The sequence below is a fragment of the Buteo buteo genome, chromosome 7, assembly GCF_964188355.1.
Source record: "Buteo buteo chromosome 7, bButBut1.hap1.1, whole genome shotgun sequence".
Lineage (NCBI taxonomy): Eukaryota > Metazoa > Chordata > Aves > Accipitriformes > Accipitridae > Buteo > Buteo buteo.
Window position 1 is genome coordinate 27,287,447 of NC_134177.1, and position 12,249 is coordinate 27,299,695.

The 12,249-nt window shown below is 44.7% G+C and overlaps 1 protein-coding gene across 9 annotated transcripts in view; it reads right to left on the minus strand.

Annotated features, from left to right (window-relative positions):
- Nucleotides 1-8,091: 8,091 nt before the first annotated feature.
- The window catches only part of ST6GAL1 (ST6 beta-galactoside alpha-2,6-sialyltransferase 1), a 90,227-nt gene continuing 86,069 nt past the window's right edge, over nucleotides 8,092-12,249 (minus strand). For all 9 annotated transcript variants that reach the window (XM_075031956.1, XM_075031948.1, XM_075031947.1 and 6 more), the window contains 2 exons: nucleotides 11,646-11,820; nucleotides 8,092-9,588 (listed from right to left, as the gene is read on the minus strand). In XM_075031956.1, the coding sequence (XP_074888057.1) occupies nucleotides 9,347-9,588; nucleotides 11,646-11,820 (417 nt within the window). In that variant the 3' untranslated portion in view covers nucleotides 8,092-9,346. The remainder of the gene's footprint in view (nucleotides 9,589-11,645; nucleotides 11,821-12,249) is intronic.

The following is a 12,249-nucleotide window of genomic DNA, read 5'->3' on the forward strand; positions in this document are numbered from 1 at the left end:
GGTCCCACATATATTTGTTGTGCAGTACTGGTACCTCTTTCTCAGTACTTTAAAATCCAGTTACAGTCGTATCCTTCTCCCCACTCTTTAATGATCTTCTTGCTGCATTACAACCTCAGCTTCATCCGCTTCAGCAAACCACAAGGCTGACCTTTCCTGGACCCACTTTTAGAACTTTGCTGTATTTATTTATTGGTTTTTTTTCCTGAGAAACTCCCTTGTGACCACCCACTCACAGTTACAGCTGGGAACAGCAGGGAATCTAAGACCTCGGCTAACAGAGGGGTATGCTGGCAAATTACACTTTGTGAAAAGCAAAGCATGACTTCAGGTGATGGTATCAGCTCAGCTGCTATTAATTTGTATATCAGCTTTTCCAAAGATGCTTTATTGCTTACACTGAAAGACTACTGAATAAAGCATCCACATGAATGCTGAGGCTATGGAAATAGCAAACACTGATCTATAGAAACCATCTGCTTGCAAGGTAGGATGGACAGTGAATGGTGATGGGATTAGACCACTACATACACACAGGTTTCATAAGAGAAACACACTCACAACCTTCACCATCCCTTGCCAACTCCCCAGAGACCTTCCAGGGCAGGGAAAGGTGCGGCAGGGTAAAACACAGCCCCTCCATGGTGCAGGAGTCCCCGGGTGCCTGCAGGGACCGTGAAACGCAGCATGGACATTCACCTGCTTAGGGTGAGAGGGGTCAGTCAGGAAGGGGGGGAGCAGGGGGCAACGCAAGCTTTGTTTTAATATTAATAGCTATACAAGAGAACTGAAAATGAATTTAACTTAAAGCTGTTTCCTGTATTGACCATTTTATGGCAAACAACAATGAAAATAACTCATTTCTTGACACACCGCTTCCTTGTTCACACATACCACCACGGCTACTCATTTACTATTTTTTTCCATTCTCTGGCACGTATGACAATGCTGTATTAGAGCACCATCATTATATTTCATTATTAAATAAAAGCATAAAATTAAAAAGGAGCAAATGAGAATTCCTTCAGGGCACCGGTTTGGGTCTACACAGGCAGGAGAACATCAGGAGGCAAGGGACTGGCGTGCAAAGCTGGATGAAACTTTCACCATGAAACCTGGAGCACCACACCCTCACCAAAGCCCAGCTTCCAGCTGCGGGTGTCCTCACATACCCCAGACCCACCCACATTCAGTCATTCTGTCCTCATTTGCTTTACTGGAATCGAGATGTGGAAAGACCTCCTTCCTTCCTCGTAGGTCACAGCTAGGGAGGACACAGTTTTACTGGTCTGGCACAGAGAGAAGGTTTTTGAGTTTCATATTCATGAGAAGAGAAACCCACAGGCTGGCACTGTGGTAGTACGGGTTGCAGCGAGTACCCACCCAGCCAGTCACACCCAACACCAGTGTCCCAGCAGAACCTGGGTAGGGTCAACGAGAAGTCAATCCCACAATGACTGCATAGGCTTCTTTCATGAATATATACCCATTTTATGGCTTTTTGCTGGCATCCCTCACCAGTATCTGCAGTCAGATCATGACACGCACCTCCACTCAGTGGCAGAACCGAAACAGTTCAGACCAAGAGGCACTGTGTCTACCCCAGGGCCACAGGGACAGCTCACACCTGGACACAAACTCAATATGGAAGCTCAGAGGCAACGGCTCACCTCACCTGTGAGGTGAGCTCAAAGACAGCTCAAGCTCTCTCAAAGAGAGCTCAAGCTTCAAAGCTTATCGAGCAAGACTATGAAAGCCTTGAAATCATGGGGCAGAAAAAGCACTCCACACACCTGGCATCTCTGGAGCCATTGTAGACCTGTGCAGCTGGAGACCAGCTGAACACACAGAGCTCAGACCTGCTGCCAGGATACACAACTTAGCCATAGCATTACCTCATGCCATTCAAAAGCAAGAATGCCAAATCACTATAGCATTGTTCAAGTCACTCAAGGATCTTCCTATGCAAACAACGCCTAGAATTTGAAGTAGGAAAAATACAGATAAGAGACTGCATATTTTATTTATGCAAATTAGAACTAAATCATTAAAAATAAGAAAAGAGTTTCTCTAAACTATCAGTCACAATTAGCCTGGCCAGGCTCAAATTATCTGCCATGACAGTCCCACTTTAAAAAGATTAAGTTGCTTCTTGTTAAAACTGCTTAGAGCATCTCAGTCCTAACAAATAAAGAAGTTTTTTTTCATCATTTCCCTCAAGTTCTTCGGCTTGAGTCCCAATTCACACAGCCCATACAAATAGCCTTGAACTGGCAGCTGGAACAAGACAGTACCTTCCAAATTACCTAGAAAACCCCATTCCTCTAGCAACAAATTGCTTTGCAGTTTGTCCTAGACACAGGAGGTCCAGCTTTAATTGCTTGCTCAGCCTTCTTCCTAAATTCAAGTGCAAATGCCCCCTCACACACATTTCCTTAAGAAATGTGGGCCTTTAATATCTCTTTGGTAAACCAACAAAGAATCAGATAGGATAATGTTTGTGAAGATACCCAAGTTAAAAACAGGCAGCTGAGAGGAGAAACAGATTCTTGGTTCATTAAAATGATTTAGAGCTTCCTTGAAGGTGGGATACTTCATTGATTTATCCCAGTTAAAGATCTGGCTCCATTTTTGAGAAGTATTTTAAGCGGTAATGCAGCTATTCAGCATTTCTGAATAGGTGTGGAACACTCAGCTGAGCAGGAGAAAGCTCAGTAAGTTCCTCCTCTGTATACTTAAGATTAGTGTTTAGGCAACACTTCAGACACCATAAATAACACTGATTTTGTAATACATAAACCACACACTGAGCTTGCAGTTCAGTTTTCCTATCTTTATGCTGCCGGATGTACCTTAAACTGGCTTTTAATAAAATACAGCCTACTTTCACATGTATAGTGAATTTATTTTCTTTTGGGAATGGAAATAAGTGCTGCAAATGCTAGTACCATTTTCACCATCGAGGGTCCTGCATTTCATTTTAGTCTTTCAATATCAGAGAATAACTCAGTCCACATTTTGACAGTGGCCTAGGGCACTTCAGCGTCACCAGAGCAGTACAAGGTTAGCACCCATCAAGGGCTTTGTGTGAATTACTAAGGCTTGGCACAGGTGATAACACACACCAGAGAGCTTTTCTGGAGCAGGATTAGTAAAAGCTTGGCTGATTGAATCACCTTGTTACAAGGACCCTCTTTCTGAGGTTCTCCTGCACCAGTACAATGGGACACATGGAAGGATTAATACCACTACTGACCACTTTTGTGTCCCCATGCTGAGGGGGGTAGAAGCTCACCCCTCCATCCGCCCCGTTGCCACACAGCTGGCACAGCCACGGCAGCACACAGGTAGAGGAGGACTGCCGGTACAGCAGAGCCAACGCGCCTATTCACCGCACTGAGAAGCGTCATCTTCTTTCATGTGCCGATAGCCATGACCCCATGAATCCTCCCAAATTCACTTTCTCAGAGAGGACATGGAGATAACTTCTGCAATGTTTATAGAGTGACCAACCCAGACGGAGATTTTGAAAGCTCCCACTGGTCTGTTACAGCAAACTACTTTCCACCCCAGGGGCTTCACAGACCCACAGGAGGTTTTCGAATTCCTTGCAACTGTGAACTACACATCCCCATGTTAAAATTGTAATGTTCTCTGACATGCAGACCAGCCATTGGCATCTCCTGAAAAGGGGTTGTCACAGGTTTGAAACTGTGTTGGCTTGTGGAAGTACCTCGCTACTGTTTTTTTAAAGGATGCCAGGGCCAGGCAGGAAAAGCACTGCAAGATATTTGCATGAATGGAAATAAAGTCATTCCAAGTTGGTTTTGTTCCCAGAAGCAGAGCTTTCAATGCACACTGACCTTCAAAACCATCAGCATGCTCAGAGCTTGCATGGAGACAGCAAGCCAAGTTCACTGTGTTTTGGGAAGTATCTGTTTCTGTTTAAAGAGATCTAGTTTCTGCCAGAAGTTACTTGCACCAAACCAAACCACTTTCAGTCAACTCCCTCCACTCCTCCCCTTCCCTGGCTTTCAGAGAGTTATTTGGAACAAATTGCACTAAATGCACACTTTTCCAAACCATTTCCAAGGTCAGTTTTTCCCTGCTCACCTTCCATTCTGCCTTTGTAAACACCCAAAATGTACCTTGAACAGAGGAATTTTTCTTTTTTTTTCCAAATACTCATTGCTTGAATTTTCTCCCCAAATTAGTTTTGTTCATTGTACATTGAACACAAGTTAATGGTAGAGTGCTAAGCTTCAAGTCTGACCTGGCTGTCAAAAGATGCAATTGATTTGAAATTCTCTTTTTACCACACATGAAGTTGCAAGATAAGTTTAGACAAGTGAACAAACAGATACAAACTCATACAAAACCTGGAGACACAAACATCCTATTGCATCAGCTCACCCTCTAGGAGATGTGGGTATGAGTGTTTGTTCTCCCGCTGGAGGACATCCTGGATCATCCTGCAGGCAGATGAAGGTCTGCCAGCACACACACTCAGAAAAGCAAATAGGTGAATGAACAATAAACATCAGAGTTTCAGAGCTCTCCCTGTAAGAGTGGTTGGACTATGGCCCGAGATCCCACCTGAATGGAGAGCTGACATCCTGGAGGATAAGTAGCAGCCTGGGCTACTTATCTATGGAGGGAAGGCATTTCACAGGACTTGGATGAAAGATGGAGTGTGAAAGCTGGCCCCTACAAGGGCTCCTTCCTTTTTCAGTGGGGATAGTGTGAGGGTGCTCTGTTTGCAACCCTCTAGCACAATCCCCTGAAAGAAGCCCTCCGTACCCAACTCGAGAACAGCAGACAAGTTATGCATGATAGGAGCTGTGCATTACCAACTCCAGGAGACACCAGATCTCCCTCAATTTTGTTACTGGAAGGACCAGTCACGGTCTTGTGTATTGAACCCCTTTTCCATACCTTTCACAAGACAAGCCTGCTAAGCAGCTTGTTGAGTTTAGTTCAAACAGAGAAGAAGCTATTTGCTCACAGAGCAGAGAGGGCCACTTACCAGTTTTCCTTCATCTGCATTTTAAAAACAAGCTAGAAACAAGCACGTTCTCTTCCTAGCAAGTTCTGTCTTCAGAAAGGAGTCCTGATCTGTAGCTCCTTCTCACCTGGAGTGAGGCACAAAGCCAGCTTCCACCCAGCATTTCCCAGTGAGCTCATGAGCTCCAGGTGGTGCTATGCTGAATATAGTGAGTGCAGGCAACTCCCTTCTCAGGACACCAGGTAGTATGCCCACACATCCACAAGCTCTTTCCTGCTTTCATCTCCCCTATAAATTCACCAGGGCATTTCCATCCCTGAGGCACATTGTTTCTGGAGCATTTGCTAGGATCTAAGATTTATATATATGGCCATGCCCACAAATTATCTGCCCCAAAATGAAGCCTGATGCTTCTGCACTGTGCCTTGTACCATCACACACAGCAAGTGAACGTTTCCCTGCCAGGCTGGTACAATTCACAAGTGAAAACAAACATCCACAGTGCTGGGCAAGAGCGTCAGACTTCATGGCACAACAAGAGAGAAGAATAAGCCATCTTGCTTGTACCCACACCTTTAGTTGGGTGCACACAGAGCAAACAAAAGGAGTATGTGGCCGGGGTGTCTGGTGTTTCTCTCCAGGAGTGCCAGCATGTATTTTTCTAACCATCACTGTTGATATACTAATGTCTTGTCAGATCTAGTTCCCACTCAACCATACTATTCTTCTCAGGGAGGTGAGGAAGGGTGTGTTGACTTAGGTGCATACAATTTGAATTTCTGGGACTTTTCTCCCTTTTTTTCTTTAGTGAAAGCAAAACAAAAAAACCCACAGGCAGTTTTGTCAGCCCAGACAATGATAGCTCTCCTTCACAGACAATGAAGTCCAATGTTCCTCTGCCAGTAACATACCGTCATTGCTTTTACATTGCCCAAATATTTCCTCGTCCAACCACGAGCCCCTGACAGCTCCACTCACCTCCTCTGGGCTCTAGTCCTACCAGATAACCTCTCCTCACCTGTGCCCCTGGCTCTCTAGTACACCTAAAGGCAAAGGAGAAGAAACTGTTTCCAGCTGAAGTGTCTTATCAAGAACAATTTTTGCTCCGTATTGCATGTTAATACATTTAAGACTAGACTCTTTTGTAAGATGGGTATATTTATAGCGTGGAGAAAAAAAAACTTTCACTTCCTAGTATCTTAACATCACAAATCAGTTTCTACTGCCTTGTCTAACTAAATTATAATATTTGATTATCACAAGTCTTATCAAACATTGAGATTTCCTCCAGAAACTGCCTCTGGCTTTGGAATTCTATGTCTTCACAGCTATTTTTTTCAATCTGGCTCAGCTAGGTTTTCAAGATGGCAAGCAAGGACTGAGATGTGCTCCCAAGAGCCCACACTTAGAAATAAGGTATCTTGACAGTGTTTATCGACCAATCCACCGTCATACTAAAATACACTTTTTGCCTATTAATCAGCACAGCTGCAGAAATAGGTGGAATACTGGATAATGCAAAGTTTAAACTTGAAGTCAAGACAATGCAGGGGTGATGTCTCTCTGAAATTAAGCTAGAGTTCCCATCACCTTCCAGTATTTCCCTTTCATTCCCTTTCCCCTTCACTTTCAGTACTTCAAAGATTGTAGCTTGTGTGAGTGCTGGTTTATACTTCAGGGAGGAGTTATGAAGTTACAGCTAAGGAAGATAATTTCTAAGCAATACTCAGAAGCAGAAATAACACCACAGTCAAGAGGAGAGATCTTTCCTACATCAAAATCTAAAATAATCCTTTCATTCTCCTCCTCCCCAGACGTGCTGACCTTCCCCCACACCCTTCCCATATCATTATGGAGCATCTTTCCCAGTACTTAGCCCTTTGGTGGCTAACTGGAAAGGGCAGTGTTGCCCTCTTCCTGCTTTCCACAGGGATAGAAAGCTGTTCACACTCTGGAAATGGTTAGAGACTGCAGGAGGGGTAAAGCTTTCGTTACAGTCTAGCTATTACTGCCCACTAACCTAAACTTGGCTCTTCTAAACACCAGACTTGTCACTTGCAATTTATATTAAATTTGAATCTATACAGCCAAAAAAAGGAAAAAAAAAAAGGAGGGTTAACACCAGCCTATTTTAAGCTCTGTCACAATTCCTGTAAAACTCTGTTTAGATTGTAAATGAATCACATGTTGGATCTAGCTAAAATAGCATAATGTTTGAAATTTCATGCCCAGTGCAACACTATTGCCTGTAAGTAACTGAGGGCTCTGAAAGACCCTGGGGAGCCTGTTTTGTCTTCTTGCAGGTACACTGCAGAGGAGAAAGTGGTTTGGAGGACCCCCAGGTAAACAGCAAGCAGACTGTGCTTGCTTCCTGAGGCAGTGCTTGCTCCCCTGCAGCAAGGTACCATCCATCCATTACACGGTCCCAGCAAAGGAGGGTGGCTGGTCCAGTCACCCCAACAGGTGAGGTGGGGGAAAATAACATTGTGAGAAATAACAAGTGAGACAGCCTAGGGAAAAAAGGCAGAAGCTATTAAAATCCCAACTAAATACATACTAAGAAGGCAAATCGCTGTGACAGACAACTCCTTGATCCAAGGGCCAGAGGTAGGACTGTTACAAACTCAGAGTGGAGATGGAGACAGGTTTGCTATGGCTCTCCCAAACAACCCCTGCAGGCTTTTCCTCCGTAAACTCTCTCCTTGCCTAACAGTGGAAATGAATGCTTAAGAAGACACAACTGCTCACGGGCTTCATTGCATTCTTGTTCTAGTGCTCCTGAGCAGTAGTGTAAGGACCTGAATTTTTTTTTATATATAAATATATGACACGACACGACACACAATTTGTAAACACTGACAGCTCCAATCCATTCAATGGGCTTGCAGAAAGCCAGCCTCAGAGCTGGAGGAACAGCTCGGCAGCTGCCCTCTCACCAAGACAGGGCATGAGCCATGGGCTTACTGGAACGAGAAGGTGGGCAGCTCCCTCCCAGCTCTGCCCGCACTGGCGCAAGGCTGGTACAGGTCCCAGGGGCCACGAAGCAATGACATTTACACTGGTTTTGCCAAGGCAAGAAAGGGCAAATGGCTTCACAGGATTTATTAAAAACAGGAGAAGGAAAAGCTTTCTTTACAGACATCATGAAACACATCAGTACGGAAGAAGATAGGGAAGGTGTTCTCGCTGACATACAGAGATTGCAGAGCTACTACTTCGTCCATGCTGCCACAGACTCCTCTCAAGCAGAAAAAAGGGGCCCCCCCTCAAGAGAGAGAGCATGAGAAGCACACACACTCTCCCTGCCCACCGCTCATGAAGCATGGAAGCGATGCATCTGCTCCCCACCTATTCAGAAAGAGCACACAGCAGCCAAGAGATCACCTCAGTTCACTTGCAGAAAACTGGAACTCACCTAGCAGCAGCTATGTGGTATTTCTGTTACTGAAGATGAGCCAGCAAGTAATTTGCCAACAATTGCAAAGGTAGACCAGCAGAGAGCTGGAAAGAGGTACCGAATTCCAGTGAGTTCTCCCATTTGTGCCTTGGAGCATCTTCCCCAAAATGCTTCTGAAATAAGGCTTCTTCTGTACCAAGCACAGCACTGTACTGGAGGAGTAAACGTTCACTAAAATTTATTTTAAGTAATTAAAAAAAAAGTAAAAATATTAAAAAGTCTCGCAAGAATCACTGAATTGTGAATTGCCTCCCTCTTCCTTTGCCAAAAATGCCACCTGAATGGTTTCAGAAGTCTTACAATTTGAAAGGAAGTTGCCATGGTTATTTTACAAACTGTTTATAAAAATCAAATATTTTGGACTAGGGGTTTAGCTTATCGGTACACAGCTTTGACAGTGTTTCCATAAATCAGCCCTGCTCCAAAGAGCTCCTAGGACTTTGGGAACAAGCTTTAAATTATTTTTCTTGTTTCTCAATGGACCAGGTTTTTTGCTGTCATAACCCCTTTGAAGCAAACCAAACCATATTCGGCATTTGATCCTGACTTGTGCAATCTCTGCTTAGAAAGCATCTCCTGCGCCTCCCATACACCATCATTGATTGAGATGAAGACAGAGATATCCACTGGCTGCATGAGCCTGGCTCCACTGGGAGTAAATTTATTGCAGTGGCTCATGCAGATACCGCGTGGATGTACCACAATGTATTAACACCGCCTTACAGCTGGGAGAAGTTAGGCAACAAAGTCCTAAGAGCAAGTGTTGCGACATGGAAGAGCTGTCAAAACACACCAGTGCTTAGACCTAACAAATCTGACAACTCTGATTTAAAAAGTGCTTTGACAATAAAGAAAAATTCCAAAAGACACTAAAAACTGATCTGCTAGCAATGCACGTTTCGGAAGCCGGGCAAAGTAACTTTCCCTTGAATATAAATGTCCTCATCTGTGCCCTGGTTTATATGCTTCACCAAGTTTTTCTCAAACAGGAGGGGGTGGTAAGCTCCCATGGTACAGGCACGGTCGTGAAACTTCTGGTAATAGTGGCAAATGTCTGTCTGCCGTTTAGAAGGGAGAAATTCATACACGTCCACTTCATCACAGAGCGTCATCATGATCACGATGCCTAGGGAGGGAAAGAAAGCAGACATCCCCATGTCAAACCAGAGAACTGATTAAACGTGCCAGTGAGACAGGCGGTCAGCAAGAAGCGTCCAGCTCCAAGGGGAAGGGTTTTCTTTTTGAATATTCAGACGAGAGGGGGAAAAAACAAGTCTGGCCAGACAGGGCTGTTTTCTGACGCCCTCTTTTGCAAAGTGCACGATCGACTTGATAACAGCAGATTGATGATAGCAACAGCCATGCCAAAAGGCCAATTTTTAAGAGTGCTACCACTCTCCGTGACCTTCGTGGAAACTTGGGCGTCTGCCAACTGTGTGCTACAATTAGCCAATCCAAACACCCCATCGCAAACCTGCTTGGGTAAGCAGCGATGAGACGACCTTCACCATTTCTCCACCTGCCTCTTGTGAAGGCAGGGGATGTGAAAGCGACCGTGACAACCTTCACCATTTCTCCACCTGCCTCTTGTGAAGGCAGGGGATGTGAAAGCGACTGTGCTTGGAGATGGCTGTCGGAGAGGGAGCAGCCTCTGCTCCCCAGGCTCCCCCAGGTCCCCCGCAGCAGAGCAGTGCTGCCCTCCTGTGTCTTCTGACAGGCACAGGAACCACCCGAGGACATCACGCCAGTGCTGGGCACAGATCGACCTGTCAACTTTCTGGCCAGAACAGAAGTAAGCCATAGCTACAGGCTACTTTTCTTCCAAGTGCAAGAAATAGCAAAAACATACTAGGGAAATAGAACCAATGTATAGTATCACAGAAAATTCACACAGCATTTGAGACATCAGGGACCATGCATGATCAGAAGAACACAGTTTACAAGACATTAGAGGAACCCATCCGTGAAACCACTTGTTTAACTAAGGTGCATTTTAAACATGTTTTCATCCACCTTTTCAAATGACAATTTTCATCCACGCTTAGGCCTTCCAGGAAACCCCGAGCTGCAAACTGGAACTTGTTTGTGCCCCCGAGTCTGGCAAGGTGACTTGTTTTACAAAACAGATAACTTGGCCCAAAGTTAAGCCACAGAGGAATTTGCTGTCTGATGTGGCTCCGTGCCTGCCTTTGAGCTCCTAACTCCAGTTAACACAGTTTTGCTGCTGAAGTCATTGACTATGCTGTTACGCAGTTGTTCTGCACGTATCCCGGCAATGATGTAGTATGTGCTGGGCAAGAGCAAGGTTGTGGAAGAAAATTAGACATTTGACCACCAAAAATAAGAAGTGACTCTGTTTACACAGAGGTAGAAGGGTGCCTGTGCACCAGCAGTGATGGGAGCAGAGATGGCAGCAGAGGAGAGGCTGAAGCACAGCAGTTGGACATCCACGTGGCAAACAGGACCATATGTCTACGCTGTGATTTCAAATACATGTGAACTTCCTGAGAAGTTCACTCCTTTTTATTCAGCTGGTCATGAGATCTGCTCTCCAATAAGAAGGAAAAGCTTTGCAACAGCAGAATATAAAATGAGCCTCTTCGCTGAGAGGCTGGATTTAGCATGCTGACAAATAAGGCGTTAGCATTCTGAATAAGGGGGAATATCACTGAACTTTTCAGGGCAACTATTCAGTCTGACCATCCCCAGCTCCCCATTAAGTCTTTAGCTATATATATTTTTTCATATATATATTTCCATATTTATATATGGAAAGGATAAACAGACAAGCATTTAGATTTCATCTGCAGTAACCAGATTTGCCTGACAATATCTGACCCCACAGGAGCCGTATCCCTTCCTTTCACATCCCGTGGGAACTGCTCCGGCGCTAGAAGCTAGAAATCCTAGAGACCATTTTGATGTTGCTATCTGCTCTCGTGTTTGCATATGGAACCAGGCCATGTTTGTAACTGCTGTTTCAGAGGGGTGCTGCAAACTGCTTACTTTAACACAACTGAGCTGCTACTTTAAAGACAGGAAGCTTAAATTTTGGCATAAGACAAACACTGTAAAAGCAACTCTGATAAGCACCATAAATCTGTAGTTGTCTTTGAAAAAAAGGCATCCTGGAGAGTTCCTGCCTGCAAACTGAACAAGAAGTTTAGAGGGCAATTATCTTACCAAGCATTCCTGATGATGGTGGATTAGGTTGAATATGCTCCAGGGAATTCTCCTGCAGAATATCCCAGAGTTGCCACTGCATTTTTGGATTCAGGATATAGAAGGGCTGCTCTGGATGTGCACTACGATACAACTTATAGCTTTCAAAAAAGTTGTAGTCTGGTTTTCTGTACCACTGCAAAACAGAAACAAGTCAGACTCTTTTTATTTCTAGCCCATACTTTCCCATAACCAAGAGGAAACAAGGGTGAGTGAACCTGCTGCTGCCAGGGGGGAAAGGTCTGGCTATACCTACATCCACTCACTCGCTGTCCCCCACCACCTCATCTGCCCCTCGGGTCACTGTGGTGACTTGACTCAGTGAACAGAGCAGGGAAACCCCAAATCTCAGTGAAGGACCATTAAACAAGATCAGCATCTTGTATAATTTAATTATGCACCCCCCAATAGCAGATGATGTTCAGAACTCTGCCTTAAATGTTACAGACCCTGACCCCTCTCCACGCTGGAGTACAAAGCATCCTATTCTGCAGGCACGTGTCCCCAGCACAGGCTCTTAAACCAGGCTGAGCTGATTTCCATCCTAAAACTTCCCCTTTCAGTA